Raw genomic sequence first — 16,126 nt, forward strand, 5'->3', positions numbered from 1 at the left:
TTTCAATTGGCTATATTCTGACTGCTATAAAATAAACCAATAGTTTTGACAAAATTAACAATATAAAAGAATCAAAAAAGTTAAAAGAACCCTGGTTCATGCCATTATTTTTAGTGGGGGATTTTGCTGCATCACTGATTTTAAAACCTACCATTCAGGTGTCATGTATATTTTAATATATTGATAACACACAGACTCAAATTTCACTTGACATAAAATTAAGCAAAAAAAAAAAAAGCCATTAACTATTTCTGCACTGGTTACAAATCAGAGTTTTGTTTTGCAACTAGATGTTGCAACCCCAAAAGCAAAAAGTCACTTGGTGACATTACTGATACTTTTAAAATAAAATATAAAAAACTAACCCACCATGACACACACACCCTTATGTCTTATTCATACTTGCTTTTTGTCCTTAAAAATTCCCCACTTGAGCCAATCTTTGCCATTTGACCTGTTCCATATTGAGATTTCCAAATTAAAAGAAACACCAGTATCTCTGTTTCAGGAATAGGTGCTGATTTGGTGCAAACACTGCAGGAAGTTGTATGAAATTAAAAACTAACTCAGTCCACAGGGAGACCAGATTGTCTTGCACCATAATCGTTACTGTGGTATTTGCTCTATTGTTAACCTTATAATTCCGAGAAAAGAAAGCCCTTTCTGTCACCCCACCATGCAAACTCCAAATACCGTTGTTTCAGTGAGCAATGAGGGTGAACTACTGAGGGCTAAACCCCCCTCCTTTGAAAAATTGTGCTGGGATTTTAAAAAACTGAGGAAGTTTAACATGAGATTAGGCTGCGGTTTTGTTTTTCTCGGGCAGGCATAAGTGCCAGCTGGAGTTGGGGGATCTTACAGATCACCTTTTACAAAAAATTGCTTTTGTGGCTTTCTGTGTTGAGTTCTCCCCCTGGTTTAGTGGCATACCCTGGCCTGCCTGCCCCTTTTAGGTTAGATAGTTGACACAGCTATTATGTATACAGACATCTGCGTTTTTTCCCACATCAAAATTTATTTTTAATTTCCCAAACTGACCCTGTCCCTAGAGTTGGAGGGTGACTAGAACCCACTTGATTCTTGCATGGGCTGAGAGAGAGCAAAGTTTATTATTTCAGAGGCTTCTGGAAGAGTCTAATAGTGGAGAGACCAAGGAACTTGGTGCAAAGTTATTCTCTGCATTCCTTTCCCATTTTTGTCTCGCACAGAGGGGGTTTCCGATAGAAAGGGTCAGTGGAGTGTGGTGGTATGCACCCTGTCATTCAAAGCCTTTGCTACTCGAGGGAATGAGACTAACATAAGAGCTGAATCACTTGCCACCGCTGAGCTGAAAATGACCAATTCTCCACGGCTTTTATAGTTCAGAAAATAAAACGCTTCATTGGTCAGTGAGGAGAAGATCAGCTTAATAGCTTTGCTTTTTTATTTGTCTTTCTATAGGTTAATTCAGTAAGAACAGGAGTGGGGAAAAAGTGCACTGTTCCAGTGTCTTATCCTATGTCAGCCGCATTAGCTCCTGGAGTTTCGCCCGCCATGCCAGTGCCTATGCCAGGTGCTACCCTCTCTGGCACAGTAACACCTTATGTGATGCCTCTTTGTCAATATGGAGGAGTTTTCCCTACGCCAGTTTATGGAGTACAGTGGTCGGGCCCAACAGCACAACCTGGGATTGTAGGAGCTCAGAGTATTGCACAGTTTGCAGCTCTTGGCAAAACTGGCTTGCAGATGTTTCCAGTGTCACTGCAGCAGCCCGCTGTCAATCCACCTGGCCCTAACATGAAAATAACATAGCTGTCTTGCCTTTTGATAGATGATGATGATTTCAAAATTGGAATGCTGAGTGTTTTGAGCCTATAGATGCCATATGTGTTTGGAGAGGTATGGTTCTACTGCTGGCACCCAGTTCAGGCCTAAAAGCACACACAGCCATACAGTGCATCAAGCAATCACTGTGAAATGTTTTCACGAAAGAGAGTTTGTTTGTTATGGCAATATCTGCTTAAATGTCATTGCTAAAGACACTTTATTCTCTTGTGTTCCCGTGTTCTACACTTGCAATCCTTAAAGTTAATATACTTGAATTGAAGGTTACAAAATTGTATTAACCCTTGCAGGAGTACAGTGCCTTGAATTTAAGCTTTTCAGTCCCAGCTGGAAAGAGATGTAAAAATATTTGAAAGGTGTATTTTATTTACAATCTGCTTGTGAGTTTAAATTTTTATTTTTTTTATTTGCGAAAATACTGAAGGTTTACAATTGAAGCTCTTGATTAGTTCCATTTTCTACTGTAAATGCTTTTATTTTAATTAGTGGGTTGAATTTAAATGTTTTAAGGCTTTTCAGAAGTTTGCAAGGTGAGATTGGTTTGACTGAGACACTGATCTAAATCCATGTGCATTTGTACAATGAGTAGTGAAATATATGCATTTTAAAATAGAAGCATTTACAAGAACGATGAAAGAACGTTGTACATAAGTATAGGGAATCGCTTTGGGCAGTGCATTTCCTTCTGTTATGCAGTTGTTGGTATATTTGTTTCAGATGACAACTTACTTTTGTTACAGGGAGCAGGCAGGCAAATGCTGCTTTCTTTTAGTTCAGCAGCAAATTGATTACATTTTATTTCCCCCAACGGGCTTGTTTAATTCAGTTAAATTACAAATCGTGCATGTTTCATCGATGAACAGTCTAACTGAAATGTTGATTATAGGACAACCCATCTCCAGATTGCTATAAGAAGTATGTAAGTATAGTACTTGCGTGTACTCTCCCTTCAATTCTGTCAGCAGTGTTGGTTAAGAACAATATTTTTTGTCACTGAAGTGCTAACAGTACTTGCACTGAAATGGAATTAAATGTGAAGCTCTTATTTTTCTTTTTTCTTATGTGAACAGTGAATCCTTTGGTTTTGGTGTTTTGAACACGGTTTGTTTGAATTTTTTTTTTCAATTTTAATTAAGTTTGCATTGTAGGTAGCAAAGACACCTCTCTTCTGTTTGACAGATGCTTTTTGTCCATTTTACTGTGCATAGAATCTGCATCTTCACCTCTCAATCAAAAGGCACAAGGTAACCACTAAAACTGATGTACTGATGCTAAGTTTCATTTTAATAGAACACACTAAGGGAAATCATTATGGGCACTGGTAACAAAACATTACATGGTCAGATTTGAAGGCACACTACTCTAGATTTCTTTACTGCAATGACATTTTATATTACCTGCTGAAGGGTGGGGATGTCTTGTGCTGCCAAGCTGTGAATTGTATAGTTCTGTTGTACTTCGAGCATTATAACTGTCTACATTATTTTGTTTGTACCCTTTAAATATATTATTCCATCGATTCAGTTAGAATTGAATTTTGTAGACCATGATGCAGAGTCTACTGTAGTAAGAGATTTCTGTTCTCTGTAACATGTATCTTTAATTAATTAATTTCTTTAGATTCATGTCTGTATGCTTCCTGAGCAAACATGGAAAATATGTTCTCACATCATTTCTCCTTCAGCTTGCACTGGATCTTACAGTTTGTTGCTATTGCCTGATGTATAGTCCACCCCTTGTATACTGACAAAGTCAGTGGCACTAAAATCCCCAAGAGATTGTATATATTAAAAAGAAGAAAAATAAACATTTTGTGCTTGAAAACTGTGTGACAAACTTAGTGTTTTCCTAAAACTTTGAAACAGATTGTTCTCTAACTGCACTAGACAGCTGTCCTCCACCTCCCTACCCAGGCCATCAGTTCCTTTCCTTGCTTTTAAGGTGCAAATGCTGCCTTTCCCAGGTCTTGGCTGCTGCCTGTAACTGCCACTGTTCCAGGGTATGTAACAGTGGAAGTGAGACTGTGCTGAAAGAGTCTGCACAGCACACACCTCTTCAGTCATGTTGTTTGCCATTTCTTGCCTCAGTTTTTCTGGTGCTACGTTGTACATAGACCGGGAAGTAAACCCAACTGGATGTTCCAATTGGTTGTCTTAAGTGAACTGCAGCACTGCAGAGGGCCATTAGGCTACCAGAGCTAGGCAGATGGTGGGAAGAGACACTTGAATTTGAGTGAATCTCCCCTGATGAAATACCAAGGCTCCCCTTGTAACTCAACCTGTGATCATGTAAATGTGACAATATACCGATGAAAATCAGCCCTGAAGTATTAACTGTGTGCACCATGAACACTCTTGCAAGACTCTCTCACTCAGACAGACTGCATTGCAGAGATGAGAGGAGGAGAGTAACTGTAGACCAGATGTTTGGTGAATCTATTTCAATTTTTCAGCTGCCCTGTGTACATGAGCTGGGCAGACATTAGGTCCGAGACTCTCCTGAGTTCAATTTTTCTTAGTTTTAAAATATGGATTGGAGTTCTCTGGCTACCCCCAGTCTCTTCTTTCCAGACCCACAACCCACAAGAGAGAGTGAGTAGTTGCTGCATTAATATATGTATACAGTCATCTATTGTGTGTCCAAGAAGCGTCAGTAATACTGTGCTTATAAATAGTGTTGAATTTTGAAAAAAGAAGTGAATTTTGAGTGTGAGGCATACACAGCAGTATTGTTTCCTGAACGTACTCTTTACAATGGTGCTCTGAAAGTCATTTGTGATGTACATTTCTGAGCGACCGTTCTTGACTAGTGAGAGGGATGCAGAGTAGTGGAGATAGAAGTTGACAGTTTCATTAAAATATCCTTTATTTTGATCTCCAGATAAGTCACCATGGTTGAGATCCTTCATGCTACTAACTTTGGGCTAAATTCTGCTGTCTTTCCTCATGTCGAGTATTCTCTTGCTCTGAGTCATTCCAATGAAATAAACGATAATGCTCGTCAAGCCAGGTACTATTCATTGTCAACAAGGGGATCCAAATCTGGCATGTGCCCAGCTTTTAGAGGCTATAAGGACTTCAAAAGACTCCTCTGTGGGTACCAACCATTGGATATGCTCTCTATACATGCAACTTGTAGCTGCTCAAAAATCGTTCTTTGTCTCTGTTAGCTTAATGCTCTCCCACCAGTTCAGTGTAGTGGGGGAAATCAAGAGAATATGTCTGTATTATCTCAAATGTTTCTAGCTAGCTGCATGTGTTTATATTAGGTCTTTGAAAAGGAAACTGAGTATGAGTGTCATTACCTGTGCCGCCTATAGTTAAGGTTATCTGACATTTTCCATTATAAACCCCTGGTTTCAGTTGCTTATAATTTTGCCAAACTTAAACTGATCAGGCTGAAATTTTCCATACTGGGTGTGTGCCTACGACTGAACTTTTTTAAAAAGTTTCGGATAAAGCAGCTCAGCCATTCCAGAGGAGGAGGGTGGTGGGGTGGGGAATCTTTCAACACTTCTGTTGAGAAACTCTAGTGTCTCTATCATTTGGAGCAGAGACCCTACATTTTGCAGGGTGCTTGCCCTTGGTGTCAGGAATGTGCCATTTGTCATTCCCATGAAAATATTCCCAAATCTGGCCAAATTATAAATGTCTGAAAAATCTGCTTGCACATGCACCATAGAGCTTTGTTGGAGTTTGGCAACTAAATTCTTGGAAGATTGCATCTGCATTGAGCATGCTCCATCCTTGCACAGCTCCTCCTTCAAGACCAGACTCTGCATCTATCATCCCCACAGAGTGACTGAGCATGCTCCATCCAGGGCTGCAGGGGCTGAGCAGGCTTTTCCTGCAATGGGGGTGCCAGGCACCATGACTAAGAGCAGGGAGACATTCTTCCATGCTCTCCGTGCTCCTGCTGCCAGTGCCCAGGCAGCGAGGAGGAGGAGGAAGCCAAATGACCCAAATGCAAAGGGGTGAGAAGCAAGGGAGAGGGGATAGGAGCTGGGAGTGCAGGGCAGGAGCAGAGAGGACAGAAGATACTGGGGAAGGGGGAGGCAGGGATGGGGGAGTATACGAGTGAGGGAAGCAGGAACCATTGGGAGACCTGGGGTAGCAGCTGGAGGAGATACGAGTAGGGCAGGTGACTGGGTCATGAACTGGAAAGGTGGGGTTAGAAGCAGAAGTATCTTTGCCCACTAAGAGACCACTCCCTTACAGACCCTGGGAGGGAACCCATTATCCCTATGATCACCATTCCTCTGCTGTCTAGCAAGTATCCTTGAACCTCACTGGCATAGTGTGTCCCTTATCCCCCTGTCATGCCAGGAAAACATAGAAGATAATAGCCTTCTACTGCGACCAGTTACTCTGTTAGTTCCTATGGTAGAGAATGTGCCATGGAACTAAAGAACCCAACCCTGCTGAGGTCCCATGTGAAGGGCCAGCATGGATCCCTGTGATAGAAGGATTTTTTCAATGTTTAAGCTTTTAGAAGCTTAGGAGATAACATGTTTAAAAAGTTAAAAGCGTAAAAGTAGCAAAGTCAAGCACTCAGCAGTTAGCAAATGCCATAATTAAGTTGGCTGTGCAACTTTAACTCAGTTCCCTTGTGTGTTTTCATTATGACAGGCTTTCATTACAGGGTCACATCCTATTTTGGTCCACAAGACACCTGTCTCATTTAGGGCACTTGATGGACCAGCTCTAAGAATGAGCCAGGTTTGTGTAGTGAATCAGGCTGTCGTCTGTAGGATCCCTGCTTCATCGGTAGCAAAAGCTAGTTGTGTACTATTTGCAGGACTGGGACAGGCGGGGCTAGGCCTGCCCAAGACTAAAGGTCTACCCCTCAACGAAGGGGGAGGAACCACTAAGCCCAGGCCACAGCTGAGTACTGGGGACAATGAAAGAGAAAACAGGAAAACGAGTGAGGTTAGAGGTTGTTAGTAGTGTAGTGAACGAGGCAGGGGATTGCAGGAAGAGAATGGATGGTCTTTCAGATAACTAGATTCTGCCTCTGCCACTAAGATCCTATGTGATGCTGGGCAGGTCACTTAAATCAAACTTCATAGGTGGTAACTGTGTTCCTCATTTTCTGGGTGCCAAGCATGAGACCCGTGGGGTCAGTTTTGTGGAATTGCTGGAGACGTAAATTTCCTGATGTCGGCAAGGTAAAGATTTTCCTGTGCAGTATTCTCACTGGAGAAAACAATGGGATGTATTGAACCTACAAAACCAACCCCACAGACTCGGACTGAAACTCCCGAATAGTGTGTGTACATAGGTGGTGTTTGAATAGAATAGTGACCATCCTTCCAGCATCTTTGCAAATCCATGAAAAGTTCTAATCGGATTTCCCAGTTTTTCAAAGCTTTGAGTCCAATGTGATTTTTCTTTCTCAAAATAAGCAGAGGTTCCAAGTCTAGTCCAGCAGGGTTCAGGTGCCATTTGTACACTAATATATATGGCAAAAACCTGCAGAGTTCCTAAATCATTGCCCTCCCGCTGAGGTCAGTTGGGTATTTCTTATTGAAGCGATTGGCCATGAGGTAGGGGTCACAAACTAAATAGTTCACGGCTGAGACCTAAATAATAACTTGTAATGTTTCCTGCATCCTTCTTCCCTTTTCAACCCTAGACTTACAGCACCATTGGTAGAAGATGCTGGGTGCTGGAGTAGTTTGTGTGTGATGAATTGTGTAGTAAGTCTCTCTGCATAGGAGGCAGTTGTGTGTACACACAAATGTTTTCATTGTCAATAGGGGATGCATATCTGGTTGTGTGATTGGGGAGCTGACAAAGGGACAAACAAGGCTGACCAAATGGTGCTGGGAGTGTTTGGTTCTAGTATGTTCTTTATTATTTATTGAGTCTTTTATTTCTAATCTTAGATTTTTTTATACTTTTTTTTTTTAACCTGGACTCTGGCCTGCAATTATGAAGCCAGGGTTGTACAGCGCTCTCGAGAGCTACAAGGGCCATGGCCATTCTGGGGCTTCTGTGGTGTTGCTCCTGAATGGGTCTGAGGCAGCTAAAATGACTTCCTAGCCTAGATTCTTGAGTCTGACTCCTGATGAGCTCAGATGTGAAATTTTTGAGGCTGTGTAGATGAGGCCTGGTGTGAGCAATTATCTCATTGGCTACTTTTTGATCGGCTTTGTTCTGTCAACAGCTTCATGTGCAGAGGCCGATAAATAACTCCTCTTCTGTTCCAGGAGATCAAGTTCTAGACCCTGATCCTTGTTCATTCTCTCCTCACTGAAGTTAGGAGAAAGACGTGCTAGCCCTGATAAACCCAAAGAGATTGGTGTCAGTAATCAAAGAACTTGGTGCTAAAAGGGATTTGGATGTGCTATAAAACTATTCAAGGTGCTGTTGATAAATAAATCCATTGTAAATAATGGATCTGGGATTTGATTTTGGATAGTCTGTCTGATCTAGCATGTACAGCATTAGAAACCTGGCTGGATAATAACTTGGCCTCATTTTTTGAACTTCCTGGTCCCTCTTTCTTTTTTCAGAGTGCCAGTTGTAATGTAGCGGAGTTGCAGTGACGATCCTCTTTTAGATCCGGTCTTGAATGTAGAATTTTTCTCCTAGAATGACTTCCAGACTTGGAATCTGGAGGCCTGAGCATTTGAAGCATTTGGATCTTCTATGTGCAAAGCATAGTCAGTCTTCAGGCTTTTCTTGATAAATACCCTAACACTGGGCATGTCAGGGAAGCTTCCAGCAGTGTTCGGTTGTAACCGTGAAGCCCCTGTGAATTCTTCCTGGTGATTTCAGCGCTTGTGGAGGGGTGAGAGGAGCTTGGATTCGTTTACTTTGCTGGCAGACGGATTCACCAGCGTATATTCAACATGCTAGAATAGTCCCACGTTAGAGACGGCCCCGCTGATCTCTTGGGGATAAGAAATCTCCAGGGTAGATCCTCCACCCTTTGAGAAGAATTATTCACTGCAATCCGCTGTGCAGCATTTAGGTCTTACCTCCAGCCCCTGGATCAGACCTGCAGTACTGAGTTGCCACAGTAGCTCCTGCATCCACATCTTTCCCTGAGATTGTTGATAGACATGAAGAAACTTACAACATAAGGGAGTGTGCCTTTAGCAGCACGGTACTGGGCTTTGGTGGTTCTGCCCTAGTTTCTCAGAACGCCCTGTAGTGGGGCTCAGCTTGGGAGACATTTCAACCTTAAAGGCTCAATAAATATATGTGCTGCAAATCATTCTTTAGTAGAAAATACCATTCAAGTCTTTGTCCAAGTACAAAAATGGGGAAACAGTCTGTATTTACTGAAGGGTTCAGAGTAGCAGCCGTGTTAGTCTGTATTCGCAAAAAGAAAAGGAGGACTTGTGGCACCTTAGAGACTAACCAATTTATTTGAGCATAAGCTTTCCTGAGCTACAGCTCACTTCATCGGATGCTGTAGCTCACGAAAGCTTATGCTCAAATAAATTTGTTAGTCTCTAAGGTGCCACAAGTCCTCCTTTTCTTTTTATATTTACTGAGTTACTTGCATAGTGTTTTCTGCTAAAGAATGATCTGGGGCAGATAAGGTAAAATGCAATTCTCACTAAAGCTTTGCCATGCATGTAAACCCAGTGGGCCTGTTCTCTCTTGCTCATTCACCATACACTCTGCATGGCAGTGGAAAATCAGACTCTGGATTTTTAATGTACCCAATTGCAACACATTGATAAATCTCCGTGTCGTCAGTTAGAGACTGTAACACAGTGTTCCCCAAACTTTTCAGGGTCACACCGCCCTTACTCCTGTCTGCCCCATCCCCCCCAGGGCCCGGAGTGGGGGCCGTGGCTCGGGAGGGGTGGGGGGACGTGGACTGGAGTAAGGGGGCCAATGCTGGGGCCACAGCTGGGGGCAGGGACGGGGCTGAGAATGGAGCCCTGGCTGTGAGCTAAGGCTGGCAACCTGGGCCTCAGGCACGGGGCCAGCAGTCGAGGCCAGGAGCAGAGATGGGTGGTACTCCCTTCCCTTCCCCTCCCCTCCAGCATCAATATGGGGGCTGGTCCGGGCCCCAGCCACACGCCGCCGCCCCCCCAAAAACATTCCTCCACACCCCCTTTGGGTAGCATGCCCCACAATTTGGGGCCCTCTGCTGTAACAGAATGCTGGTCTAACCCAGCCTGCCAGCCAAAGAGATGTGTAGGAAATGGGGAAAAGGCCACTCTGCAGTGGGCTAACCAAACAGGAAGTGCACATGCTGGTGAAGAGCAATGTATATTGAGCAGGACAAACATATTGTGAAAAATCATTTATCAGGATTTCGTCTTCTATTTTGCAGGGCTGATAGCTTCTTCAAGAACCCGTCTAAGATCCCTTTTCAGTGTTTACTTCCTTCTCCATCCAGGCTGTCAGCGGCAACTGGATATTGTGGGAAATAAAATCATTTTGTTTCCTTTTCCCACCCGGCCCAAGGTTTGGGTTACTGGATTACCTGTACTCCTTTATGCAGTTAATAAGGATGTAGTCAGATGTTGAGGTCTCAGTCTCTGTCCTGTAGGGACTTCCGGCTGGCTTCCGAATTTAGAAGTGTCCTTAGAGATGTGGGATAGGCTTCAGCTAGTGGTTTGAGCAGAAGTCTGGATTCTGTTTTTGACTTTGCAACTGATTCATTATGTGATTTTGAGCCAGTCCCATAACCTCCCAGTGCCTCAGTTTCCCGTGTGTGAAATGGACATAATGCTCACCCACCTTTTGTTAAAGCACTTTGAGCTCTGTGGATGAAAAGTGGCATTAATTACTGTTAATGGGAAGTTGTTCAGGTATTGTGGTGAATCCAAGTCCAGGCAGAATTTGACTTTGATCAGAAGCAGATGGAAGAATGACTGTCAGTCTCAGTTAAGGCAGCTTTTACTACCTTTCAAAGTGGGTTAGTAACACATGTCCAGGCAGGTCAGAGCAGCTAAAGTGATGGGTGGGAGAAAGGAGAGAGTGGATTTAATATAAAACACCATGGGAACCGAGACCCATACCAAACATCAACAGAATCATTCTGCTTGTACAGTACACCCTTCCCCCTTATCCTTTTGTCTTTCCTTTGCTCTGAAGAGCCTACAGTCTTAGAGAGAACGATCAGTCTTATTTTATACTGAAAGAGCCCAGCAGACTTTGTGCCTTGTATAAACCAAACGTGCTTGCAGCTCTGATAACCCCTGTGCATGTCTCTGTGATATAGACAGGAGGACTTCAGTGCACTTCGCTGCAGGCTACCAAAAAGGGCTGATCTGTGACTCTAGCTAACGCAGAATATGTGGAACCACAACGAGGGAGTGGAGAAAGGTGTCTCTGCTTGTGTGTTGCTCTGTGCTCGCCTGTAGGTGCATGATTTGAGTTTGTTTTGAAGATGACATTTTAAAGCTCCGTGAACTTGGTGCCAGGGCCCTACCAAACTGATTGTGTCCTACCCGCCCTCTTGCACTGGTGAAGGTAGGAGGGCCTATAGGATGCTGTTCAGACCCAGTGTTCTCCCAGCCTGGTTTATCCCCTTCTCTGCAGTCCAGGTCTTCGTAGGGCCATGGACTTGGCCTTTTTTCTTTAGGGCCAATTCAGACAATGCTGCCAAACCTGGCATGGAACAAGGAAGCCCCTTGTTCATGGGTAGCCCCACCAATGCAAAAGCGCCATTTCTGAATCATGCTGCAGTAAAGTGCGACGCTGTTCCTGCTGCTTTGAGCTGACCGAGATCTCTGTGGTGATAACTCAGGACTCAGAACAAACAACCATTTTAGCACGTTCCAGATTCCCACTCACTTCCCTCGTACAATAAGAAATCTCCATCCAGTGTTCTCCTTCCATCCAGTGACACCAGTTCTGGACACATTCTCTGGTTTCCCCCATCACCACCTCCTGAGGGACTGGAACGCTCCTGGCCATTGTGATATAGAAGTTAGGGGAAAGGTTGCACCCTGAACCTTGGGTCCCAATTGAATGGCTTAGATGTGCTTGAATGGCCCTCTATACAGGAGCTTTAAAATATCCTGGCATTTGAGAGAGCTTTCAGCATGCTGCAATGGACGTTGTCATTCTTCTCTTGGGTGATTGACTTCTGCTTCCATAAGGCACCTAAAATGCCCACAGCAGACAGACACCTTCTAATGAAGATTTAGTTCCTACAGTACATGATGGGTCTGTAATCTGCTGTGGCGGTTTTGTTTTTTAGATTCTGACAATGAGAATGCCACCGATTGATGCGGGACCAGCTCAGCTGCAGTGCCAAGCACAAGGGCCTACGTCAGCTAAGGAGGACAAAGAGGAGGATGTGAAATGATGTAACGTGAGAAGTTCTGTACCGCTCTGGTCCACTCTGCACAATTTTGTACCATCTTTCTAAGCTTTTCTATTTATAGCTGGAAACACAAATGTTATGCAAAATAAAGGAAAAATATTTTGGGGGAAAAGGATTTTGTTCCCTTCTCTTGTGACTTCAGATCTGAGCTCTTAGGAGCAACCTGCAGAGGAGAAGGGGTGAGGCCCCGGCTTCACCTGCACCAGCTGAGCATCTCACAAGCAAGCTCTTTATCACGTTACAGCACTCAGACTGGTATTCAGCTCGAGGCCACCCGGGCTTTGCATTCCACAATGTAAACAGACAGCCTTTCGCTGACTCAGTCAGAAAGGTGCACTCAGAGATAGGCCCCGACCAGGCTGGGCTTTTTGGTTGCCTTCCCGTTCCTGCTTCACCCAGAACAGCTCACTTAGTCCAAGTGACTTGAAGGAAGCCGCGCCAGCCCTTTTTACCTTGCCTGGTGGGCCCTGATTGGCTTCTGTCTGCTCCCCGCTCTTCTAGCTGCTGGAAGACCAATTCTCCCAGAGTTCTGCCCACAGCTGATCCTGGCTGGCCTCTCTAGGCAGCTCTTGGAGGTCTAAACTCACTGCTCTTTTTCTCCAAAAGGACACCTTTGGGTGGGGTTGGCCAAGGTGTCAAGGCTCCAGCAGGGGGCAACAAATGCCTGACACACCCCCACAGAGGCCTGACTTTCACATTATTTTTGCTTCCTAGAGTGAATCATAATTTAATTTAATTTAGTTTTCAAAAAACAAAAATAGGCATATTTATTCCAATTCTACTAGAATGAGAACCAGTTCCATTTATATTTCTCCAAGTCACAAAATGAAATTCATAAAGATAATATTCTTTTTTTAAAACTGGTGAAATTCAGTAAGAGAAATCGACAGTGAACTTTGCTGGAGAATAAGCTTGTTACTTGGCTTTTTTCTTTTTTTTGAATAGACTAGCTGCATTTTCTTGACAGAGGTAAATACAGGTGTCAGGTCTCTTCTACTTTTAAATCTAAAAATGTTCCGAGAGAGAGCCACTAACTGGAGCAATTCGTAAAATACTTTAAAAGTGCCTTCAACAGAGGACGTGCTAAAATTATGTGGTGGGTGATTTCTCTTTCTTGAGTCACTGAAGAACGCTTCTGACTGTCCCCTGGGTGGAGGTGATGTAGAAATGAGTTTGTAGCACTTATCTCATGAGACTGCAGATAGCCACTGAAGTGTGTGCAATTGGGTGACTTTCTAGTGCTCTCACTGGGGAAGGCTAAAGAGTGCTGGTAGCCCCAAACTCTTCCACGCTCCAGCTGTTATGCACTTGCTTCCTGTCTGGATTCTAACTAGAGTCCCTGCCTTTCACCTCCCCTTCTCTGATACCGTGTGTGACCGGGGTCCCAGGGAGCCTCACTGAAGTTACTCAACTAGGGTCAATGGCAAAGAATGGGGCAAACAATCCCCAAAGCTGGTGGATATTCCAATACTTAGATTTACTAAACCAGCACAAAACGGCTTCTATAATATCTTACTGGGTACCCAAAAGCCAACAATACAGTTCCCTTAAAGCAACCCAGCCTCAGGCCTCCACCCAGACACCCAAGTCAAATATGATGAGGAGTACTGAAAATCTTATTCACCATATAAGAAAGTTCTACCAATCCCAAAGAATCAGACATATTACTTCTCAGGTTAATGAATATTTCAGATCTTACCCAAATACATGCTTACAGCCAATCCTTATTAACTAAACTAAAATTTATTAAAAAAGAAAAGAGAGAAAGTATTGGTTAAAAGATCAATATACATACAGACATGAGTACAGTTCTCAGATCAGATTCATAGTGGAGATGGTGAGCTTTGTAGTTGCAACGTGTTCTTTCAGAATTAGGCCATAGGTTATAGTCCAATGTTCGTATTCAGGGTGATCCAGATGGGACTGGAGATCTCAGTCTTAAGACTTAAGCTACCCCTGCATGAAGCATCAAGCAGATCTGAGATAGAAAGTTTCAGGACTCAAGACATCTTTATACAGTTCCGGGCCTTCTTTTGACAGCTCAGAGTCCTTAGGTGAACAATAGGCAATCATGGAGACTTTGAGGTAGACCTATTTCCTAAGCATCACCAGTAATTAGCTACAGGGATTAGCATAAGGCAGTTGCCTGTTTTCCACCATTCACAGGTGATTTGCTACACATTTCAAAGAGAGATGAACAGAGTATAGACCAGAATGGTTTGATTACATTGTTAACCTCTAACAATATGTATGTACATGCATAAAAACACAAACATCATCTACCAATATGTCCCTAAAGATTGAATTTGGGTAATTTATCCTGCAGGATGCTTAACCCCTTTCTGGCCATGTGTCACACCATGGAAGCATGCAGTCCCATTTTCCACATGCTTTGCACTCGTTGTCATCTCCGCTCACACGGCTGCATCTGGGCATGGTGTGTGGGGAAGTGGTGTCACCTGCCCTGTCTTTTCCAAACTTCAGTTTTCAACAATAAAACCTTTTGCTGCCATCATTCTCCAAGCCATTAGGTCCCTGAAATCCAAGCCGCAAGGCGTTACGTCTGCAGGAGGGAAAAGAATCTGTGGAATAGGGGACAGTCTGGGGAGACGGAAGGTACAAGCCATTCATTTAAATCAGCCTGCACTAGATACCCTGGCACAATAAACCATTAAAGCCAAACACCTCCATGTCCTACAGGATAAAGGTCTCAACAGAAGCCGGGTCGCAAATAACCACGTTGTAGGCTACGCTGGAATTGAAACATAGCTCCAAAATGGACTGGGTGTGTGATCCTAACACTTCGCTATTCTGCCCAGGTGTAAGGGAATCAAAGCTCATCTGAGACACACACCAGGAAGCTATAAGATGGTGGGGGCTGCTTCTAAATTACACATTCTTATCTGCTGCTGGCTTGTCTGCATGTTAGATCCGCTTTGACTCCCTTGCACATGGGTGGTTGGTGTAAATAATTCTGTAAGAGTTTCGCTGAAGACTAAAGGGTCTGAGACACATTCTTATGGCTCCCTTCTGATTTTTGGCCTCTAGCTGGTTTTCTCTTCACTTCCATCAAGCACAGTGAATAAGAAACTCCTTCCTATGCAGTTCCATGGAGTAGCTGTGGGAATAGCCGGCACACTCCACACGGGACAAGTATGTATCTCACAGACCTGCTCTTCCCGTCATGACAGCTTTCCAGTGAGTATAGCAACACATCCCTGCATGGTAACCTGGCTGGGTATTTTTATTCTTTACAGTTTTAATGGGTGCTCTCCCCAGTGGCTTCGCCGGCTCCTGCGACATTCCAGGGACTGGGCCTTCCCCACTGCATGACCACTTGTGAGCCCTTGGTTCTCCTCCTCCCTGTGTGCAGTGTGCAGCAGCGTCCCTGTGGTCTAACCCTCTTTAGTCCGTCACGCTCCTGCTTGGCCCCTCTGAGCTGAGCAGGGCTTCTCAGAATTCTTGAAGGGGAGCCCCTGGCCTACGAGCCCCTGCCAATTGGGAGAGCAGGAGCTCCCTACAAACAGTTCCTTAACACTCCTGTAGCAGGCTGGCTGGGAATGCTGGTGGAGCCCTGGTTTTTCTGCAGAGTCCTCCTGGCATTAGTTTGCTGTACAAGGTGCTGCTCAGACCAGGGAGCTCTGCAGTGTGGCTCACGCATTTGCTGCTTTTATTACAGTAGGAAATGAGATGTTCTAAAAAGTGCCAGATGGAAACGAATAGCTGAGCTCATCCCATCTGATCCGCTGCGTGGGATTCCCTGCAAAGAACGAGCGGTTTCCTGAGTGGTGCCTTCCTAAGGGACCCGGTGTCCTCAGTGTCTCCACCCTGCGCAGAGCAAGCTGAATGTTCCCCCTTACGTTAGCCATGGAGCTGACGTACCTGGGCTCGAGTTCCAGCTGAAACCCTTCCTGCTGCCCGAGTTAGGCTCCAGGAAATGACGCCCGTCAGCTACTCAGCCTCTGGGCTCCAACTCTAACTGTTAAAATGTTCTGCA

At 44.2% G+C, this 16,126-nt stretch overlaps 1 protein-coding gene across 14 annotated transcripts in view; it reads left to right on the top strand.

Moving 5' to 3' along the window:
* WNK2 (WNK lysine deficient protein kinase 2) overlaps positions 1-12,233 on the top strand; it is a 177,610-nt gene extending 165,377 nt beyond the window's left edge. For 10 of the 14 annotated variants that reach the window (XM_037905241.2, XM_037905245.2, XM_037905246.2 and 7 more), the window contains one exon: positions 1,441-3,618. In XM_037905241.2, the coding sequence (XP_037761169.1) occupies positions 1,441-1,791 (351 nt within the window). In that variant the 3' untranslated portion in view covers positions 1,792-3,618. Of the gene's footprint in view, positions 1-1,440; positions 3,619-12,003 lie in introns of those variants that run through there. The other 4 variants (XM_037905248.2, XM_043550423.1, XM_043550420.1 and 1 more) reach the window with 3 other exon arrangements.
* The last annotated feature ends 3,893 nt before the right edge of the window (positions 12,234-16,126 follow it).

Source organism: Chelonia mydas, chromosome 7 (assembly GCF_015237465.2).
Source record: "Chelonia mydas isolate rCheMyd1 chromosome 7, rCheMyd1.pri.v2, whole genome shotgun sequence".
Classification (NCBI taxonomy): Eukaryota; Metazoa; Chordata; order Testudines; family Cheloniidae; genus Chelonia; species Chelonia mydas.